Here is a 24,283-nt window from a genome sequence, read left to right as displayed (position 1 = left end):
TTCAATACACTTGCTCTGACCACCACCGCTGCCACCAGCCACTTCCAGCAGCCTCCCACATCCCACAGCCTGTGCGTTCTCCTGGTCTCTGAGCACTCAAAGTTAGTGTCTGTGGAAGTCTTGTAAATAAATTGTCATGCATTTGGGTTTTACATAAATATCAGACACACAAATATCAATACAGAACAGAAGCTTTCGTCTATCTATTCATCTTGGGTCCCACTTGGGAACCCAGCACATGAAATAGCATAATTGTATTGTGTTTACAACAGAATAATGTGAGCTCTCTAACCACAAATAGCAATCCATGTAAATGTGCTTTACTGACAGATTATAGATACCCTGGCTGGATTGGAGGCTTTTATCAGAGTTGGTGGTATAAACATAGCACACCAGGTAAGCAATAAGAGCATATACATAAGGAAAATCCAGGCAGCAGCAGTGGGAGAAATCAGCTCCATACACAGGTCAACTTCCTGTTCCAGCTCCCTATGCGTTGAAGTGGGAATCAAGTCAACATGCAGATCTGTTTCCACACATTGAGTTTCTAGCAACTCCGCCAATACACAAGTCTGCAGGCATGCACTCTGATGTATCCGAGTAGGACACTGAATTGTTTCCAGGCTACGAGTTTCCGCTATATACTTCGCATGTAGCACTCATCAAGTCTCATATAGCTACAAAACGAGGGTTACTATACTTTCAGCTATCTATGTTGATTACTTTCATGCTTGTCTCATCCTAAATGTATGCGTATAGATCATTGGAAAGCGGGAAATTCTCAGGTTTTTTAGTAGGTCGAAGAATATTACCCATATAAATAAAACCACACCTGGTTATGGTAGCAATGTCGGCATATATGTTTCGAAAAAAGGTGGTAAAAATTACATAAAATCAATAAACATTACGAAAGTTGACAGAAAATATTTATAAATTGAGGGAAAATATAATAAAATTTGGGAAAATTGAGTGGAATGAGTACTTACATGCCTGCTTGGTGCAGGAAAATTCTTGTACATGGGAATGAGTGTGTGACAGGAAGAGGAATATGAGAAGTAGTCCACATAGAAGCACTGGGAACCAAGGGAACAGTATCTGATTGTGGATAGTGATAAGACAGATGGAATTGACTGTTGAATACGGATGACTGCCAAATGTAGAGTAATAAATTTATATGTCGTATCAGAAGCCCAGATGTGACCCCAAAGTTATCAGCAACCACCTTACACATTTTTATAAGGAGTCTGGGCATGTGACTACAATGATCTTTATGTCTTCCTTACCTAAAGAGCATTGTATTACCAGCTTGGGGACTGCAATATACAACTACAGAGTGCATTGCGTCTTTCACCGTGTCCAAGACTGTTTAAGTGTTTTAAACACTAACAAACAGTTTTTACAACATGCTTCTCTGGACTCCCTACCAATCACAATCATGCAGTTAATTATGTCTCCAGAGTATGAATGTGGAATACTTTGGCCGTCCGCGTACAGCCGTACATCAGCAACTGGTTGCCGACTAGCTGACAACGCAGTGCACACAGGGCAACTCAGAAATGAGAAACTGCAGTTGTGAGCGAGCGCGGAGGAGACGGAGTATTGTTTCATGCACCCGAGCATCTTCTGATGACACTCAGCATGTCGAGCACATATTTAAGGTCAGAAAAACATGATATTTCTGTATTATTATTACACACGAGTAAGAAAAGGAAAATACTCTGGATCCATCTGTATATCCAAACAAAAACAACCTGCAGGCTGTGTGAAGATTGTAGCAGCCAAGTAGCTGTAACAGGTTCGAAATTCACAGCTGTTTATGTAAAAACTAAACAATGCTACTGTGATTTGGCGTATTTGATTTCTTCCGCCATAACACATCGTTACTTTCATTTTGAACACCCAAATATCTTATATACACGGAAACGTAGTAATGATGGTTTGTGCTCGTTAAACCATTTGTATCAACACCATTGTATTTACACGCACCGGAGATTGTGGCTTTTCACTGCTCGTTTCCATCTGACAACATGGTTTCACAGAACGACGAAGGCTGCTAGTCGAGCAAAATTATTTGAATTTTTTGTGTATTTGGTTCCATTAACGTTTCGATAAATGTATTTCAAACAATAGATTTACTATACACTACACATGTCAAATGTCGTTCTATTCCCTCTTCACACCCGCTTTTTCTTGTCAAATCTCTCCTGCAGTAGCCTGGGAGTTTGTGGTCGATGTTTTTCGACTTCCACTGCAAAGCTAATGTGCACAACCTACTCGTTCATGTTCAAATGAAACCTATACAGAGTTGTGTTCGAGGACACCATGGAACTTAAGATCACGGGCTCCGAGTCGTTGACTGCATTCGCACCTTCTGCGGAGCCCTATTTAATTACAAAGGAAGTGATTTCATGCCGACCCGTACCACCACACACCTGCAACGAGTTGCTTTTCAGTCGCTCCATGTGCGGAGGGCCTTACACTGATGTCTTTCAAAAGGTGGATTTTTGCAAGCACAGTTGGCAGAGCTGGATGTACTACTCATGTAGCCTACTTAAGAAAGTCTAACACGACAATATTTTTGAATATGAAGTGCAACAGTTATTTTAACCCTCAGTCGGTGTCGTGAATGTTTTATGAAATAAACTGTGTCGTGGGGTATTTACATACCCCAGACTATTATCGAATTTTCTAGACAGGCATTTGAACATAAATATAAAGTAAGGGATATAGACTGTTCCCCTTGCCATTTAGTCTTTATTGCCATCAAAACAGCTTTGCAAAATCAAAACATAACAATGGTCTTTTTAAAAATTAATACCTCCTTAGCTCACGATCTTCAAACGCGAAGTATCTGTTAATTGCCGAAAAAAATTTAAAACATAACTTTGAAAATAAAGCGCAGTTCAGGTATGTGCTTTAGTGTCCAAAATATCAAACAAAACAAAGATTATTCAGGTAAGGTTCAATTTAACGCAATTCCACAAGCCCTGAATTTGAGCAAATTGTCATTCATTCGCACACTCGAAACAGATTGAGTGCCTATAGGATGTACAAATATGTCGTTTGCAGTTTATACAGACCATTTCAGTCTTCTTATCCGATGATCGAGGACACTGGAAACACCTCTTCCGTTTCACTAGACCAACATTTTGCACTGAAGATGGCAATGGCTTATTGAGAATACGTCCAATAGAATCTTTGAGTCCTCTAGGTAGTCTTACATTGAGTAACCTGTCATTTAGGCACATCTCACTCAGTTGCCTTGAAAGGTCATTTGTTGTTGTTGTTGTTGTTGTGATCTTCAGTCCTGAGACTGGTTTGATGCAGGTCTCCATGCTACTCTATCCTGTGCAAGCTTTTTCATCTCCCAGTACCTACTGCAACCTACATCCTTCTGAATCTGCTTAGTGTATTCATCTCTTGGTCTCCCTCTACGATTTTTACCCTCCACGCTGCCCTCCAATACTAAATTGGTGATCCCTTGATGCCTCAGAACATGTCCTACCAACCGATCCCTTCTTCTGGTCAAGTTGTGCCACAAACTTCTCTTCTCCCCAATCCTATTCAATACTTCCTCATTAGTTATGTGATCTACCCATCTAATCTTCAGCATTCTTCTGTAGCACCACATTTCGAAAGCTTCTATTCTCTTCTTGTCCAAACTATTTATCGTCCATGTTTCACTTCCATACATGGCTACACTCCATACAAATACTTTCAGAAATGACTTCCTGACACTTAAATCAATACTGGATGTTAACAAATTTCTCTTCTTCAGAAACGCTTTCCTTGCCATTGCCAGTCTACATTTTATATCCTCTCTACTTCGACCATCATCAGTTATTTTGCTCCCCAAATAGCAAAACTCCTTTACTACTTTAAGTGCCTCATTTCCTAATGTAATTCCGTCAGCATCACCCGACTTAGACTACATTCCATTATCCTTGTTTTGCTTTTGTTGATGTTCATCTTATATCCTCCTTTCAAGACACTGTCCATTCCATTCAACTGCTCTTCCAAGTCCTTTGCTGTCTCTGACAGAATTACAATGTCATCGGCGAACCTCAAAGTTTTTATTTCTTCTCCATGAATTTTAATACCTACTCCGAACTTTTCTTTTGTTTCCTTTACTGCTTGCTCAATATACAGATTGAACAACATCGGGGAGAGGCTACAACCCTGTCTTACTCCCTTCCCAACCACTGCTTCCCTTTCATGTCCCTCGACTCTTATAACTGCCATCTGGTTTCTGTACAAATTGTAAATAGCCTTTCGCTCCCTGTATTTTACCCCTGCCACCTTTAGAATTTGAAAGAGAGTATTCCAGTCAACATTGTCAAAAGCTTTCTCTAAGTCTACAAATGCTAGAAACGTAGGTTTGCCTTTCCTTAATCTTTCTTCTAAGATAAGTCGTAAGATCAGTATTGCCTCACGTATTCCAGTGTTTCTACGGAATCCAAACTGATCTTCCCCGAGGTTGGCTTCTACTAGATTTTCCATTCGTCTGTAAAGAATTCGTGTTAGTATTTTGCAGCTGTGACTTATTAAACTGATAGTTCGGTAATTTTCACATCTGTCAACACCTGCTTTCTTTGGGATTGGAATTATTATATTCTTCTTGAAGTCTGAGGGTATTTCGCCTGTTTCATACATCTTGCTCACCACATGGTAGAGTTTTGTCAGGACTGGCTCTCCCACGGCCGTCAGTAGTTCCAATGGAATATTGTCTACTCCGGGGGCCTTGTTTCGACTCAGGCCTTTCAGTGCTCTGTCAAACTCTTCACGCAGTATCATATCTCCCATTTCATCTTCATCTACATCCTCTTCCATTTCCATAATATTGTCCTCAAGTACATCGCCCTTGTATAGACCCTCTATATACTCCTTCCACCTTTCTGCTTTCCCTTCTTTGCTTAGAACTGGGTTTCCATGTGAGCTCTTGATATTCATACAAATCGTTCTCTTATCTCCAAAGGTCTCTTTAATTTTCCTGTAGGCGGTATCTATCTTACCCTTAGTGAGATAGGCCTCTACATCCTTACATTTGGCCTCTAGCCATCCCTGCTTAGCCATTTTGCACTTCCTGTCGATCTCATTTTTGAGACGTTTGTATTCCTTTTTGCCTGCTTCACTTACTGCATTTTTATATTTTCTCCTTTCATCAATTAAATTCAATATTTCTTCTGTTACCCAAGGATTTCTACTAGCCCTCGTCTTTTTACCTACTTGATCCTCTGCTGCCTTCGCTACTTCATCCCTCAAAGCTACCCATTCTTCTTCTACTGTATTTATTTCCCCCATTCCTGTCAATTGCTCCCTTATGCTCTCCCTGAATCTCTGTACAACCTCTGGTTCTTTCAGTTTATGCAGGTCCCATCTCCTTAAATTCCCACCTTTTTGCAGTTTCTTCAGTTTTAATCTACAGGTCATAACCAATAGATTGTGGTCAGAGTCCACATCTGCCCCTGGAAATGTCTTACAATTTAAAACCTGGTTTCTAAATCTCTGTCTTACCATTATATAATCTATCTGATACCTTTTAGTATCTCCAGGGTTCTTCCATGTACACAACCTTCTTTCATGATTCTTAAACTAAGTGTTAGTTATGATTATGTTGTGCTCTGTGCAAAATTCTACCAGGCGGCTTCCTCTTTCATTTCTTAGCCCCAATCCATATTCACCTACTATGTTTCCTTCTCTCCCTTTTCCTACACTTGAATTCCAGTCACCCATGATTATTAAATTTTCGTCTCCTTTCACAATCTGAATAATTTCTTTTATTTCATCATACATTTCTTCAATTTCTTCGTCATCTGCAGAGCTAGTTGGCATATAAACTTGTACTACTGTAGTAGGTGTGGGCTTCGTATCTATCTTGGTCACAATAATGCGTTCACTATGCTATTTGTAGTAGCTTACCCGCATTCCTATTTTCCTATTCATTATTAAACCTACTCCTGCATTACCCCTATTTGATTTTGTGTTTATAACCCTGTAGTCACCTGACCAGAAGTCTTGTTCCTCCTGCCACCGAACTTCGCTAATTCCCACTATATCTAACTTCAACCTATCCATTTCCCTTTTTAAATTTTCTAACCTACCTGCCCGATTAAGGGATCTGACATTCCACGCTCCGATATAGAACCGAAGACAGGTTAGCATTCGTTTCAATGACATTGTGCAGCAAAATATATCGCGACCGGTACCATCGGTAGCAAAGAGGGATTCAAGATTCTCTTTATTGGATTTGAAAATTGCAGTAAAGGTCATTTAGGAAATCGAATTTTCAGGGGGGTTTATTGTACCTGAAGGCTGAATAAAGTATTTGCACCAGCAATGTTAAGAATTGCAAAGAACATTGCCATTGGCCGACAGGTGCGCCTGCTAGTTGAAAAGGTCATACATTTTTTATCTAATCTGTCAACACCTCCGTCTGTTTGATTATAAAACAGTATTATTTCAGGCTTGCCTGTCGCATTATCCGTGCTTTTTGAGTGACGCATAGTTGAAATTAATGCCACAGCTTTTTTTTTTTCCTTGGACACACATGAAACCAGGGTCCTGTCTTTAGTAAACCCATATTCGGACGAGCCCTGTTTACGATACTTTTGTGGCAAGAACTCTAATGGAATTTCCCTTTTATTTTTCTTCAAGAGTGCCTACACAAGTCAGCTTCTGTTTTTTCAAATCGACAACCACCTCTATTGAGCTGAAGTAATTGTCAACTGTGATATTTCTCCAAGTACCCTGGACAGGTTTGGCCAGTCGAATTATATTCTGTGCTGGCATCAATGATTTCTTCTCCTCAGGTGACAAACCCATTCCGTCGCTGCCTTTGCCAGTATAAATGAAGGCGTTTAAGAGATAGTGTGTTCTGGCATGACATAAGATCATGATTTTCAGTTAGCAGTCTTGACTGTTTCTGAAAAGTGAATTAAATAGATATGATATTGCAGCTGCAGGATCGGTTTTCAGTCTCTCATTCCTAGTTCCGGAGTCATAGAACCGAAGACAGGTTAGCATTCGTTTCAATGACATTGTGCAGCAAAATATATCGCGACCGGTACCATCGGTAGCAAAGAGGGATTCAAGATTCTCTTTATTGGATTTGAAAATTGCAGTATAGCACAGTACTCCAATAAAGGCCTTCATTTCTATCAGTGAAACATCTCTCAATTCTGTTCTGGTTTATCAGCATATCTATTTCTGTATTGTTTGATTTTCTCATTTGTGTGTGTGTTACAACTTCAGTTAGCATGTCGTCTGAAAGAAAAAGAAAAGAAAAGAAAGAAAAAAAAGCAAGCCTTCCCATACCTGCAGTGGTGTGCAAGAATGGCCAAGACGTTGTGTATTCCCTTTGGGTCCAGGAAGATGCACTACAATATTGTGAGCAAGCGTTCGAACATTTGATTTCTCTTAGGTTCCACTGTTGACCACTTACAGCGGTTGCATCCATAGAAAATGTTCTGTTCTGTTCCTTCTCTAACTCGTTCACAATCACTATCTGTTATATCCAGTTCTTATTCAGTATCATGTTCACTGTTGCGTTCAGGATCACTTTCGATGGCAGTTTCAGCATCACTTTATTCAATATCTTCCACCTTATGTAACCACTGAGTGATAACAGTCTGAAAATCTGGATCAGAAACACCCACTCTGGCCTTGCTAGCCATGCTCAGTGATATTTCTGTAAGAAATGTAAAATATAAAGTGTTTAAAATTACCGAGTTCAATAACGTAAACTGTGAGGTAGAGTCGCGTCATACCCCAAGCAAATTATTCTACTTACCAAGTCAGAGTACCAGCAGTTCGCAACAATGACTGCTCACTACAATTGCTCGTAACAATCTGAACGAAAGCTACCGAGAAGCGGAAGTGCACAGTACGTAAAATTCTGACGTTTTGCGCATTGGAATTTTGGAGGGGGTGTCCTCATACTCCACAACATCAAGTGAGGGTTAATAGGAAAGTAGTCAGTTAATTCATATTTCGATTGGTTGATTGTTTAAAGGAGGGGGGGGGGGGGGACCAAAGTGCTAGGTCATCGGTCCCTCGTTCCGTTACAAGAATTCCATAAGTGAGGGAGTAAAATAATCGAGACGTACAAAACACAGATGGACGAAAGGGGAAAACCACAGGAATGACATAAGGGCAACAAACGTTAAAATGGACAAAATCGGGCAAGAAAACCACAGAGAGACGCAATAAATATGTAGAAGAGATCAAAACAAGAGAGCAGATTACCATGGCTGGCTGACTATGAGAATAAAAAGAAGTCAGCCACTCTGCAACGCATTAAAACCTCCACCCTAAAAGCACTAGGCTGGAGGACAGAGGGACAAAGGACATGCGCTAAAACTTAGATCAAATGATAAAACCCACCCTCACAAATAAAACTAAAGCTGCTGTTGAGGCACTGCCGCCCAACACCGAAGGTAGGGTGCTGGGAAAGTTAAAAGTCCGCCAACGAGCGGCTAAAAGTGGGTAGTCGGACAGCAAGAGGTGGATGACCGTCATTTGTGAGCCGCAGCGACAGCGAGGTGGGTCCTTACGACGGAGGAGGTAACCATGCGTTAGGTCCGTATATCCAGTGCAGAGCCGGCAGAGGACAACTGATTCCCTGCAAGGGGACTGCATGGAAGACTTCCACACATTCGTAGTCTCCTTAATGACACGCAGTTTGTTGTGAATACTGTTATGCCATCCCTTCTCCCAAAGCTGAAAAACCCTGCAGTGTAAGACAGTCCGGAGGTCAGTTTCGGAGACGTCCATCTCCAGCAGCGGTTTTCGCGTAGCCTCTTCGGCCAGCCTGTCGGCAAGTACGTTGCCTGGGATTCCGACGTGTCCTGGGGTCCACACAGACACCACTGAACGATGGGACCGTTCCAAGGCATAGATGGACTCCTGAATGGACGCTACCAAAGGATGGCGAGGGTAGCACTGGTCGACAGCTTGTAGGCTGCTCAAGGAGTCAGTATACAGGAGAAATGACTCGCCAGGGCATGAGCAGATGTGTTCAAGAGCACGAGATATGGCCGCCAGTTCTGCAGTAAAAACACTTCATCCCTCTGGCAAGGAGTGCTGTTCAATATGTCCTCCATGAAAACATGCAAAGCCTATGTGATGATCAGCTATCAGTGTAAACCGCTTCATGGCCCCAGTACATGCTGAGAATCGAGATGAACTGATAGCAGAGAGCCGTGGGGTTAACGGAGTCCTTAGGACCATGCAAATGGTCTACAAGAAACTGTGGCCTAGGTGTACACCATGGAGGTGTACATGAATAGGCCTCGAGGAGAGGTGGTAACAGGTAGGACTCCAGTTCAGACAGAAGGGAGTGGATGCGAACCACAATTGTAAGCCTTGACCTGGGCCACCAATGCGGGAGATGAACCGTCATGGTTGGGAAAAGGAGACTGTAATTCGGATGCGCAGGAGAACTATGAACATTTCAAACGTAACTGGCGAGCAGTTGTGCACGCCTAACCTTCAATGGAGGGACTCCGGTCTCCATCAGGACACTAGTCACTGGACTTGTTCTAAAAGCTCTCATCGCTAGGCAAATGCCACAGTGGTGCACTGGGTCAAGTGAACGCAACGCTGAGGGCGCCACCAAACTGTAAACCAAGCTCCCGTACTCAAGGCGGGATTGAACAAGGGCTCTGTAGAGATGCAGCAATGTAGAGCGGTAAAGTTCTGGTTCTGGATGAACAGTGCAATGCTGACAGAAATGCATGGCACACGACTTCGGAGCTGAATACTGGAAGCTGTGGGTTAGAGCCCATGGCTGCACCTTGTGAATGGCTCCCTGTAGGCGCCACTCAGCAACACCAGTACTGGAGGAGCAGTACGGAATGCAGAAGTCATCGGCATACGGAGAAGGTGAGACCGATGGCCCTACAGCTGCTGCTAGGCAGACTCAATACGGAGCCCTGGGGAACGCCATTCTGCTGAATACCATAGGTTCCAGCAGCTGACAAAGAAAGTTGGTGGGGCTGGTAGCTATCCACATCAAGCGGATTTTTACGGGGTTTTCGCACCGGTATGATGGTGCTCTCTCGCCATTGCGATGGAAAGACGCCATCGCACCAGACCTGGTTCAATATGACGAGGAGATATCACTTGTAGTCAGACGAGAGATGTTTAATCATCTGACTGTGGATCCAATCCAGCCCAGGAGCTGTGTCGGGGCAATGTGCAAGGGCGCTATGGAGCTCGCACTCTGTAAATAGGGCGTTATACTGTTCACTGTGGCATGAAGCGAACGAGAGGACTTTCCATCTGCCATTTGAGGGTGCAAAAGGCTGGGGAGCAGTTCTCTCACGCAGAGGCTTGAGCATAGTGCTCAGCCAAGTGCTTGGCAATCGAGTTTGCATTGGTAGAGAGCATGCCATTGATGTTAACGCCAGGGACATCTGTTGGGATCTGGTACCCAAAAAGACATCTGTTCGTCCAGACTTGGGAAGGTGACGTATGGCACCCAACAGTCGACACATACCTCTCCCAAACCTCCTGTTTCCATCGTTTTGTAAGCTGGCAAACGCAGGTACAGAGCCGCTTAAAGGCTATAAGGTGCTCTAGGGAAGAGTACCGCTTATGTCGCTTGTAGAGCTCGCCGACGCTCTTTAACTGCCTCAGCGACTTCCGGCAACCACCAAGGAACTGCCTTTCGCCAGGGGCACCCTAAAGAACGAGGGATCGCGTTTTCCGCCGCAGAAACGATCGTTGTAGTGACGTGCTCAACATCGATGGCACCATGTGTGGGAGATTCAGCGGTGACAGCAGAGGTGAAGGCTTCCCAGTCTGCCTTGTTTAAAGTCCGTCTGGGTAGGCGTCCGTGGACATGACGCCGGGTGAGTGACAGGAAGCTGGGGAAGTGGTCACTACCACACAGGTCGTCATGTGCTCAGGTCGTCATGTGCTCTCCAGTGGATAGATGGGAGAAGGCTAGGACTGCAAACCGAGAGATCAATGGCTGAATATGTGCGATGTGCAGCAGTGAAATGTGTGGGGGCACCTGTATTTAAGAGGCAGAAGTCGAGTTGTGACAGTAAATTTTCGACATCCCTACCTCGGCCAGTAAGCATGGCACCGCCCCACAAGGGGTTACACACATTAAAATCTCCCAAAAGTAGGAAAGGTTTAGGGAGTTGATCAATCAATGCAGCCAATATGTTCAGGGGTACTGCACCATCTGGAGGAAGATATACACTGCAGACAGTTATTCCCTGTATCGTTCTTATCCTGACAGCCACAGCTTCAAGAGGGATTTGAAGGGGCACAGGTTCATTACAAACTGAGTTCAGGACATGGACGCAAACTGAACCTGACACACTATTATAGTCGCTACGTTTCCTGTAATATCCCTTATAGCCGCAAAGCGCAGGGGTCCGCATTGCCGGGAACCAGGTTTCCTGGAGGAAAATGCAGAAAGCAGGTGTAAAGCTTAACAGTTGCCGTAGCTCGGCCACGTGGTGGAAAAATCAATTCCACTGGATGATTACGTGATCGTGAGACTGGGAAGGCATGAAACACTCAATGAGGCAGTCTACGCACCAGGGTCACCTGCTGCCACCAGATGAGTACCTATGCGATCGACATCCATTTTGTCTGAGGGCCCAGTGAGACCTAGGTCCTCAGCAGACGCCAGAATCTCCACCTCATCCTCAGACACAGAGCTTGTAGGTAGTGGTGGTGTGGGTGTCACCACATTGCCTTTGTTCTTGTGGGTCATTTTCTTTTTAGGTTTCTCTCACTGCTCCTTAGGTTTGTCCAGCTGAGAGGGCTTCACTAATTCAGTCTCAGGGACTGAGGAGGACCGTGAAGCTCTCCAACCAGTTACCTGTGGTTGCTTCAGCCACTGGTTGGTGTCAGCTTTGCTACTGGTAGGAACCTGGGATGGGAGTGACCCAAGGGATCCCTTCGTGGCGAGAGGAGCCTAAGAAGGCTTACACTTCTCAGCTGAGAAGTGGGGACTGAAATTCCCAATGGTTGGGAGGGGATGTTGCACCTGAAGTAGATTTTGCAGGAGCAACATGGAGGGAAGTGCCCCCCACCATAAAGGGGGCAGTTGGAGTGTGACAGCTCTGAGAGCCAACTGTACACGGCAGAACGAAAGATGGTAGAAGCATTGTCATAGTGGCAGTGTAGGTTGGCGTCATATGCACAGAATGTAGCCTCTCATATTTTCTCTTAGCCTCAGTTTAGGTCAGTTGATCCAGAGTCTTGTATTCCATTATTTTTCTTTCTTTCTGGAGAATCCTGCAGTCTAGCGAGCAAGGGGAATGAGGATCTCTGCAGTTGACACAGATGGGAGGCGGGGCACAGGGAGTATTGGGATGTGAAGGATGTCCACAGTCCCAACAGGTGACGCTGGAAGTACAGTAAGAAGACATACGGCCAAACTTCCAGCACTTAAGCACTACATTGGGGGGAGGGATATATGTCTTGACATCACAGTGGTAGACCATCACCTTGACCTTCTTGTGTAATGTGTCACCCTCAAAGGCCAAAATGAAGGCACTGGTGGCAACCTGATTATCTCTCGGATCTCAGTGGACACGCTGGACGAAATGGACACCTTGCTGCTCTAAATTTGCGTGCAGCTCATCGGCAGACTACAAAAGAAGGTCCCTGTAAAATATGATACCCTGGACTATATTTAAGCTCTTATGGGGTGTGATGGAAACAGAGCAGAGGATACTGTTTTGATCAAGACCGATCTTGACCGCATTTTGGACAAGACCTCCACCTCCCCAAACTTGTTCTCTAAATGCTCCACAAAAAACTGAAGTTTCATTGACAAGCAAGATTCCCCATCAACTCTCGTACAAATAAGGTACCAGGGTGAATAAGCTTCGCTGCCATCCTTAGCCTGACGTTCCTCCCATGGTGTGGCCAGAGAGGGGAACAATTTGGGGTCGTACTTCTGTGCACTGAATTGAGCCCGTGAACACTTATAGACTGCTGGTGTTTGACCACCAGCAAGAAATGACTTACTAAGCTTCATGGCGTGTCATCTGACCTGATGCCACCCACTCTGACCAGGGGCCCTCCCCACAGGTGCCACCCAGCCGCAGCAAAAGCCACCTGGCAGGACGGCCATTGCCGGGAGTCTCGATGCCCCAAGGTGACGGGCATCTACTCGTTGGCATACGTGTGGAGTTAGCACCGCAGGCGTCAGCAGAGCAATCCCTGTGTGGTCAGGGGGCTACAACCAACAGGGTACATGGCGGCCCCACCACAATGGACTGGCTACTGTGCTGGGTATCAGGCGCAAACAAGCTAAGAAGTTCATTATTGTCGACAGCGCAGAAAGTGATACTGCACATAGGATTGAGGAAAACGCATCCAGGAGGGCGACCTCGCCCAACAGCTGGAGAATGAGCGTAAGTGCAGATCCACGTTGACAAAGGACGCATGATGGATACTTCCCCAATTGGCTCGCTCCTTGGAAAAGTTTTGAAAAATGGAGGTCAAACCCTACAGGGGACCATCACATAAAGGCTGAAACGTGTGAGCCTCCCTTTAGTTGCCTCTTATGACAGGCAGGAATACCTCAGGCCTATTCTAACCCCCGGACCCACAGGTGGGTCATATTTGGAACTAGTAGTAACTATTTGTTACAGACACCACCAATGTGTTCATTATAGCTTTTTATACATTGTTCTCCAATACATTTATTTCAAGTAAGATTTATAAATCTGGCTACATTCCTGGCAATCAACAAACAGCTAGTAACTTCAGTGATTTCACACTCAAATACTAAGTGCTTTTATTGTAATGGTAAATCCAAATTAAGCAAGTCAACACACAAATTTCACAGACACTTTCCTTGCACTGCTGTTCAGTCTACTCTGTTATATGCAGTCCAGCTTGTGCAGCAAAAGCATTGCTCCAAGATGTGGTTTAATTGTTTTGTAACATTTTAGCTAGCTTGAACTTTCCTCTGTTAGCTCTCTTCCACTTATATAAAGGGCATTTAAAATTCCTATTACAAGTTTCTAAAGGTTATTGGGGGGAACCCATGTTTGAAAATGTTCCATTTGGATTTAAAACAAGTTCAAAGATCAGATCACTTTCAAATCTCCCATTTCAGGGTACAAAAACAAACTGAGAAGAGGGTCGCAGATACCGACATTTCTGCAAGTTGTACTGATGGAATTATTGGAAGATTTGCCACTGTCACTTCATCAGCAAATGTTTCCAAAATCGTGGCACATCTGCACACTTGCACATGACATCCACAAACATCTCAACCAAACATATGGTGAAAGGTGGATAGGTTGGGTAAAGCCACTTCTTGGCTACCACTGTTGTGAGAGTTAACTCCTCTTCACTTTTTCTTGTGGGGCCATATGAAGAGTCTGGCAAACGAGACACTATTCACTGTTGGAATTATTCAGCACACACCAATGCATGAAAGTATGCATTGCAGATACACCTTGTGCAACAAACAGCAGTACCACCATGTGTAGCTGCTCGCTACTGCAGAGCACTCAGGTCAGAGTTCACTGTTCATGGTCTTCAAATGCATTTTACATCCTAACGGTACATTTCCAGGCATGGGTTTCTTATCAAAACTTATCTACTAAGTATCCATTACCATCCCTATATGCCTGTAATAGGAATTGTGTAGCACCTGGTACACTACTTGTAGCTTCCAGGTCATCAGAAAACATTGTCTCTCTCTCTCTATCACAGTTTGGTTCAGTCTTATGACAGTTAAGACTTTATAATGTAAAAGGCACTAATGACAGCACTGCTTTCATATAGCAACTTATGGGCACTGTAAATTGGAATAATCAACAGAAAAACATTTCCTCTTGTACTTAACTAACAATTTTCCATATGCTGTGGCATTATCACTGTCTTTATATGTTCGTATTGCTTTCTTTAGTGAATATGTCATGACAACTGAAAATTAGTGTCAGACCAAGATAGAAATAAAGAACTCTTAATCATTAACAGCATCCGAGCACATTTCCAATCCAGACTCAAAGTTTCAGTACTACTGTCTTCTCCTATTACTTCCAAACTTTACATCTAGAGATTAACCCATTGTGTGTGCTGGAATAGGATCATTATGGAGGGGGTGGCTGAGACTAGATAGAGGAACTAGTTAAGCCTGGCACAATGATATATATTTACTGAATTCAGTTACATGGAATGGCGTGAATGGAATCAGTCGAATAATAATATTAGTGAAATCAGTTTTGAAATTCCACCTACAAAAGTTACACTTCCAACACCAACTGAAACTTTCAGTGTCACTGGTGATTTCCTCCCTGCTATTCCTACATACCTCAAGGTGAGAACTTATAGTTATATTGTCCAGCAGTAATAGGAGGGAAACATCAGTGACTCTGAAAGTCTGAGGAATCTGCAGATGTGCTTGTACAGGTTAAATTGCGACGGTGACTGCTTTTAGTTAGGTTGGAATGCCGGTCTGGCATGAATTTCGTTTCTTGCAAGATTTTCATAACATTGCAAGTTCAACAATTTTGAAAGGATTTAACTGATTTCATGTCATATCACTCAGTTTAACTGTTTTCAATTCCATTCATTTTATTTCAGTGAATTTAATCAAGTTGACATCAGTGTATCAATCTTTCTCATGATTTTACATTTGTGTTTTTAAGAGAACATCATGGCACATCACCTTCAAATTTTGTAGCTTAACTCTATATTCACAACCAGGAGATAGGATGACTACTCTTATATTTCGAATAACAGTTTCTCATTATTATGCAGCAGTATGAAGCTACCTGATATGCACCTTGCACTTAAATTTTGTCACAATATTAGATGTGACATCAAAAATTGTTCCTCGGATACTACACTTATTGTCACATTACAAATTGTGTGTTCTCCTGAGAGCTGAGTCACTTTTACAACAGCTTGCCAGTATGCATCGAGTTGATTTGTGTCATGTTCAATGCTTCAGTGTCACTCACACTTACTTGCCTTACTCCATGAGTTCCATTACTCTAAATTATTTCTTACCCATTGACAACTGACACTGCACTTGCTCAACATAAACAGTATCAGATACACTGGCTTCTGAATCGGACAATATTTCTTCTTCAAGAACATTATTGTCCAGCAGAAAAGTCTTCTTGGAGCATTTGGCAATTTTTATCAGCAGTCGAAAAAAATCTGGAATATTCAGGCATTACTAATGACCCGTCCTCACAGCTTCACTTCTGCCAGTGCAACTCTCCTACTCCTTCCTTCTAGGGGTGCTAGTTCAGCAAAGTATACAGACGGGAGTTAGTGATGTTCGAACAGCATGAGAAAGGTACTGAAAGAAGTGAAGTGGTGAAAGTTACTCATTACTCATGCCGGAACAGCTCAATCAGTAAGCAGATTTTTCTCTAAATGTAAGGTTCTGGATCAGAGTCCTGGTCTAGCACACAGTTTTAATCTGCCAAGAAGTATCTAAACAGCTCACTACAGAGTGGAAGAATCATTCTGGAAACAATTCCCTTGATCATAGCTAAGCCATTTCTTCACAGTGTCCCTTCTTCCAGGAGTACTAGTCCAACAAAGTATGCAGACGGGGGTGGGGGGCTGTCAGAAACTGTGAGAGTAGTACCTGGATAATTCAGTTCATAATACAAGGATTGCTTACAGGCTCCTAGATAAATCTTGGTATCCTACATGTATAGCACATAATTTACTAATGTAATGTTGTCATACATGTTGAAAGAAAAGTAATGTTAGAGACTGCTGAGCAAAAATACATTTTTTATCATTTAGACTATTAAATGTCTCATAATTCTGTTCAAAACATACTGACATGAAAACCATCAAATCCTTACTTAAAGTCAAATTTATTCTCAGCTATAAACGAAAATTACTTCAGAATGGAGCAAAGAATTAGGAATCTAAATCATATGCAGCACTCATAGCTCTGAAATTATTCCTCAGTTCAAATTTATACAATCTCTTCCACACTGCACCATAATCGGACCACAGATGGAACTGCTCGCAGAGGGAGGGCATAGAAGTCGACTGTATGCCTTCAGGAGCTCAGTCCATCAGCACACCTAATGATGGCAACATGTCTGATCGCCGAAATATTGGATATGATGAACTGGCAGTACACCCATGGAATGTTTGATCAACAAATATATTCGGAGAAACTGAATAATAATAATAATAATAATAATAACAATAATAAAAGGAAAAAAAAACAGTTTCTCAGAGATCTCATTGTATAAGTGGATGAACATCTGAACTGGACTGAATACACTGCATCTCTATGCTGGAAGGTATATGCACTCCTATAAACTGTACAAAAACAATTTTTTTTTTCCAGAGAAATCAAAAAGAGTATGTCTAGGGCCTAGTTTTGCCACTTTTCTATTATTTGGACACCCCACAACAAAGTAAAAACAGCGACAACTCCTTCACCCAAAATTCCTGCGAGATATCCACAACTAACACACAATAATATGATCCAATTACTTCTTTCCAAAGACAATTGTCTTCATCGTACGCAGTACAAATGTGTGATTACCATACATCTAGTTTGCAGTACTGATTCTTCAGCAAAGAAAACTCAAATACCTGTACGCAAATATGGAATTTTACACTTGCAAGAAACTCAGACTAAATCACTTTCAACCACCCTCCCCCCATCCCAACAATTAAAGATGCTTTTCTGGAGCCCTTACGTGCTGCAAGCTGTATGGAATAACTTGCTCCATAACATTACTATTACCCCCAATCTGCATCTCAATACTGTTTCACAGTCTTTAGATACATTTTAATCTCCAACCTCTCTAATATCTTTCTCCATTTAGAGTCCAAAATCCATCGTCGAATGTGTGGTGAAAAGTAGACCCTACTTTACCTACCACTTTTATTTCTCTTTCCAAATGATGAGTGAGACGAGTAATTGTATGTATGACTTCATATGAACATGAATTTCTCTGATTTTATTGTTACTGTTACTTCAAGAGACATGTATGGGCAGAAATAATGCACTGCTTGTTTCTTCTCGGCACTTCACACTTTAGAGAGAACTTCTCCATGATTCACAACGCCTGTCCTGTAATCAGCCACTGGAGTTGAATTGGTGTTTCTGTGACACTCTTTGCATTTACTAAACAAACCTGTGATGAAATGTGCTCCTCTTTAGATCTTGTCTTTACCTCTATTAATCCTATCTGGCGAGAGTCCCAGACTGACAAGCAATACTGAGGCACCTGTTGATCAAGTTGCTTTATAAGCTACCTATTTCAAGAGTGAATTACATTTTCTTAGGAAATGTCTCCTAAAATTGTTTTTATGTGTAATGAAAATCCTATAATCTGATAAGGGAAAACAACTGAATAAATAAATAAAATAACAAATAAGTGCACATTAGCGAGTGTGTAATTTTCCAATGCAGTTATTGCTTGGTGGAAATTTGGCAATGTGATACTGTGTAACAATACAGTAGTATATAACATCAATATGGTGCAGTGTGTCATTTAGTAACTGTAGTTAACATGATTTTGCGTATTAACTTTTATTCACATGTGAAAACACAATATCTACATTACTGTTAAGACGGTAAAGAATTTAAAAAGAGAATAAACAGGAAAACCTACTGGTAAATCTTAAGAGTTCTACTGTGTGCAGGAAAGTTAAGAAAATTATGAACATTAAACAAAAATCTGGCAACATTATTATAGCTTTCTATTATTACCAAAATCACAAATGTTTCTAAGAAGTAACTTTTTATAACAAGGTAATGTGCATTACTAACAAATCCAACACCGTTTTGACAAAAGTTCTGCAGTACAATAGTGGGGAGCTATTTGTTGCAAAATTCAATCAACTTAGCAGAGTCAGATTTAATGTCCTCTATTTCGGAATCGCTCAGCTGGAGGGGGATATGGGAGGGCATCCATTGTGACCTTGTTAATAGAATCAACCCTCTGACTAGAATTAACTTGGGAATTAGGGTGTCCAGACTGAGTTATGAATACTGCTTCTACTGTGTAGCATCCAGAGTTTTAAGCACTGTGCCATCGCAATGCTTCTGTCTTTCAGTTCTGGAAGTCTTACCCTTCACATAGACAGTTTTGATATATTTTCCCACTTTTTGCTTTTTTCTACAGAAGAATGAAAGCTTGGTTTCAAAGAAGAACAGTTCTTATCCCCATCCGACTAATTTCCACTATCCTGTCATGTCAGGTCATGGGTACAGCAATCATGTTAGTAGCTTATTTATTTGTAGTTACATGTGTACAGAGATTCAAAGTAGTAATAACTGTGCAGTTCAGTGGTGAATGGTCCACTAAACCATTTGAAAACTGAAATGGAGACACAAGACCCATTTATCATTCTGAGATAATGTTCAGTCCTAGTTCACTAAGCTCACATACTTCGCTTTGGTTCACAAAGGAACAGAGGAATAAGGCATAGATTTTCATGTGATGCAAGTCAGTTGTATAGGTTTACATTTAATCGAAAACAAGAAATTGGCAATAAATTGATGTGGAGACAAAACAGGTGTGGAGGTAATGTAATCCTACTGCAAATTAATTCTTCATGTGCTCATTTTCCCATGATTCTTAACATACAAAGTATGAGCTTTACAACAAAAATAAATTGGCTTTAACTGATTTTTTAAAATTTCATGCAAATGTATTTTTTACTAAAAAAAGACATCTATGATGCTCAACCTGTCTGTCACGAGAATCCAAAAATAACTATGTCTACGGGCCACCTGCTCTTGGACAATGCATGCAAAGTAACAATAAACATTGCCCAAACAGAAGCAGGCACAATTATAGGTTTACTGGCAGCTTTGGCAATTTGTAGTGCAATACTGTAATAACATACTGCACAATAAAATAATGAGGACAGTCAACCAGTCAGTTGGGGATGAATGAATGGTGACACACAGGCACATTTGATAATCAGATAATTGCACTAGGTTTTGAGTGAATGCAACTTATTTTGTTTTAGCATGCACCTCTCCCCACCCCATCCCAAAACTCAAACACAGTGTGCTGCAAGGAGGGAAAAGTTTCTCCTAACCGTTCATTAGAAACCTACTTATCACGTAAAGCAGAAGGAAGCTCATAGATGATGTTAAATTCCTAGCTTTCAGGACGAGGGGCTTTGGTGGAAGCAAGGAAGGATTGAAGGAAATACACAGGTCCTATTCCATTTTTATTAAAAAAAGGGATATTTTAAAAAGTTTAGAAAAATCTGGGACAAGTAAGGAAAAATGGTACACAAAATTGTCTTGACAAAACTTAATGGACACAGAAGTCTGACTTTGTATCATGTACTCAGATAACCCCAACTCACTTTTACAATTATTCTGCAGCACTGTTACTGTACTTTTCACTTTTATGTATTTTATCAAGGAGTGCATTTTCGTTTGAAAACTCATGCGACGTTTCTTCATGTTAATGTGATTTGCAAGGTCTGATTTGCGCGACATACATTCTACATTTTCTCCACTGCCAGTGATAAAAGTAAACTCACTTTTTATATTGCTGTTAAAATTAGACTCTCATTTTGGCATGATAAAACAGTGAACATGAATCAGTACTATGAACATTGCAAAACATTAACAGTAAATAAACAAAGGCTGTAGAGCAAGTTGTAAAAGTACTGTTTCCTGGCATATATAGTCTCATAACGTGCGGTAAAATGCAAACATTTCGTACTATGAAATACTTTAGCCAAACAGAATCACAAAAATGTGTGACATATTACCATCCCCAAACAAACTTTCAGGACATGTTGGAAAAAAATAGAACACTCTCAGGAAAAACAGGATGAAGGGACATGATAAGGAAATGACAATATCATGCTCAAGAGTACAATATGCCACACGAAGAGTTATCCACGACCACAGGTCATCGGAGGCTTGCCACACAGAAGGATAACAATGTTAGTGAAGACAGAAGTGAAGATATGGCTGTCGATTGCTGGACATGATGTGAACAGAAGTATGGATTTAAGAGTAAGATTTATGCAATGCTCCCCCCCCCCCCCCTTTGGGCTTTTCATTGTTGACATATTTACATAAGATGTGTCAAAATACTCACAACAGATTTACTTCAGAGTTATCTTGCAGGTTTAGTTATTTACAACGAAAAGTGTGTTAAGTATGGTGCAAATGTAGATCTCACGCTATGCTGCAGATCACTGTGTTACCATGACCTTTGTTTTCTATTGGCAGGCTCCACAAACTGACAAGCAAACTGTCACCTTCCAATCTAACAATGGAAAGTCCAGGACAGAATAATGACAATGTTAGGGAAAGGATAGAGTGCTACTCACCACATAGAGGAGATGTTGAGTCACAGACAGGCACAACAAAAGGACTACTACACAAGTAAGCTTCCGACTAAAATGCCTTCTTCTGAATGAGACAACTCACACACACATGACCACTGCATCTGGCTACAGAGTGGTGGGGAGAGGGAGGGGGGGGGAGAGGGGGGGAGAGAGGGGGGAGAGAGAGGGAGAGGGAGAGGGAGAGGGAGAGAGGGAGAGAGGGAGAGAGAGAGAGAGAGAGAGAGAGAGAGAGAGAGAGAGAGAGAGTTGAAGAAAGCCTTTTAAAGCTTACTTGTTTATCAGTCTTTTTGTTGTGTCTGTCTGCAACTCAACATTTTCGCTACATACCTTCCAATCTAACCTATATCTCAGGCCACATTGTAGGAACCAAGGTTTCAGAAGGGTACACTAACACAACAGAAAAAGAAGTGAATGGCAGAATCAAGAAATATAGTACAAGATTTAGAGAAAAAATATGTAAACCTTACAACAAATAAGAAACTAGTTTTTTTTTTTTTAAACAAAAGTATGGACACAAGTGTAAGTCAATACACCAATGGCTATGTTTCTATGCAGAATCTGAAACTCTTTCCATGAATTCCAAAAAGTCCTTTTGGGGTTAAACTTGTAGATTCTGGCAGAGACAAACCCAACCTGGTTTCTATAGTTATATCCTTAATTTTATTAGAAGGCTGCCTCAACATTACATTATTAGTGGTATTCCATGGATACTACTGGAACGTGGAACCTCAAAACTTAATGTCAGTGACACTGGCAAGAAATAATGTATTGTGCTTAATAAAGGCAGTGATGAGAAATGAAATATTGAGAACGCAGATGAACCCAGGACCTTTATATCTAGTAGTTGGTACAACATTATACCTTTAGGGCCTGAATAGGTAACACATTCTTGTTTCTATTTCTTCCAAATGAAAGATTTTTTATAAATATTGTTGAAACTAAAGATTAAACTGTTTTCAGTTTGTCCGTTGTTTGCTCTGCTCCAGTTACTCCCACTTTAGTAACTTGAGAACAGATTCTCATATTTAGTACTTCGTTTTGGGAAAGTTGATATCATCTGTAGTGCAAAACAGTAGGGTAAAACAAAGGATTTTTTAGAATTATTAATGAAGGTAAGTTTCCAAAATTATCCTTGGTATTATTTAAGGAACTTACCTGTGGTATTGAGAACAAGTGTTTCTATTTATTTTTTTTCATTTGTAAGCTGTAATATATAGCTTCATCAATGAACTTCTAAATAGAACTTGTGTTCCCATGTGGTACCAGTTTAGTTATACAGCATACAAATAATTTTCTGCTCATTTGCAAAGGCACTTTAAAGGGCTACTAAAATGTAGAGCTAGCATATTTTCTGACATGTGTGCCGATCATTATTAAAAAGAAATGAAATATTAGTGTTTAAAGTCTTGCTGACAGCGCAAAAATTACAGAGAAAACACAAGCCTGTATTGGACAAGGGTGAGGAAGGAAATTAACCATGGACTTTGCAAAGGAACTACTCTGAAACTAATCATATTTTATGTAAGAGAAATCCCATTCCACCAGTACCTCAACTGCTGCATCTCCTTATTCAGTCCACTATTCAAGACACTGCAAAAGACTACTAGTATGGCAGGGACTGCTTTCTAAGCATTCTATTGTAGTGTATTTGAATTGGGAAAGTCAGTCCTCATAAAGAGCTATGCTTTGTGCTTTTCGAGTGATTCCAGGTCACACAATGCAGGTATTTTCATTGCACAGAAAGTATTTGCTTGCTTTGTAGCACGACAGAATATTCAGTTGTGGCTTTGCTTAGCAGCAGAAATGTTATGCTCGGACTGTATTTGGTTTTTTTTTTTTTTTTACTAAATAATGTTTATCTACAATTACACTTAACACGAGACAACAATGCCCATTTTAGAAGCAAACAAACCGCAATATCATGTATAGTACAAGCGTAATTTATGCGGCAAATAAGTAAAATGAACTATAATAATGCAATGGCGAAGACTGTAGTCTAGGTTTGTTTCATCTTCTTAAAACTTAAAGAGATTACCAAGCGTTATCGTTTGAGAACTGTGTAAGGAGTTACCGAATTATTAAAAAACTATTTTAAGTATAAATTATTATTTTATGCAATTCGCTTTATAGCAATACCCAAAAAGAAAGATGTATTTCATTTCATTAATAATACTAAACGAATCAAATCATCATTAATGTGGTATACGTGGACGACGACGTATTTCTAAACCCTTCAGAGAAGAAGCGTGTAAGAATAAATAAAGAACTTGCAATGTCACTTATGACAAAAAACGATTTACTGAGTTTGAAGAAGAACGATGTAGTCATCAGTTGTTGCAAATGGGCAGAATGAGTGTTCAGATTCTTGGGCCCACACATTTACAAAGAAATCGTTGTGCAATGTATTTGTGATTAGTTTACAGTTCAAAACAGTGTTTTCAGGCTTTGGGACCTTTTCCTCCGTAATGCCATATGACGAATTGTGTATCATGTGCACAGAACGTTTTGGCGCAGTGTATTACAAACAGCAGAAGGTGAAATATAGTTCGCAGGCGGGCTAACCTGTGTTCTGCTTTTCTGTACCATTTCCCGCTGCGGCCAGGTTGGTTCCCGGAAGGGCAAGGTGTTATACCGGGCGACAAAATACTATTCATGATATCATCTCGCACGTAATTTCTAGATGTATTTGCCATGACACTGATTTTCGTACAAGTTATGCAAGTGAGATCAACGGCTACTGTACACAAGCATCCCACACAACTAGCACGTAGAAATACGCAATGCACAACACCCGTCACATGTAAACAACGGCTGCCAGCATTCCAGAATTCTTTCACGATACACACTTAACCGCAAAGCCTTGCACATGCGCAGCTTCCCGATGCGGTAGAACTGCTGTGACAAACAGTATCTTGTGCGAAAAGCCTGTCGTACAAACTGCAAATGAACAGTGGAAATGAGAGAT

General features: G+C 41.3%; 1 protein-coding gene across 1 annotated transcript in view; it reads right to left on the bottom strand.

Annotated features, from left to right (window-relative positions):
- The window catches only part of LOC124742400 (cytosolic purine 5'-nucleotidase), a 458,666-nt gene extending 434,517 nt beyond the window's left edge, over nt 1–24,149 (bottom strand). The window contains exon 1 of the mRNA XM_047248892.1: nt 23,881–24,149. Within this exon, the coding sequence (XP_047104848.1) occupies nt 23,881–24,011 (131 nt within the window). The 5' untranslated portion in view covers nt 24,012–24,149. The remainder of the gene's footprint in view (nt 1–23,880) is intronic.
- Nucleotides 24,150–24,283: the final 134 nt, after the last annotated feature.

This window comes from Schistocerca piceifrons, chromosome 1 (assembly GCF_021461385.2).
Source record: "Schistocerca piceifrons isolate TAMUIC-IGC-003096 chromosome 1, iqSchPice1.1, whole genome shotgun sequence".
Classification (NCBI taxonomy): Eukaryota; Metazoa; Arthropoda; class Insecta; order Orthoptera; family Acrididae; genus Schistocerca; species Schistocerca piceifrons.
The sequence above is the reverse complement of the archived record's forward strand: the minus strand, read 5'-3'. Positions and strand labels throughout refer to the sequence as shown.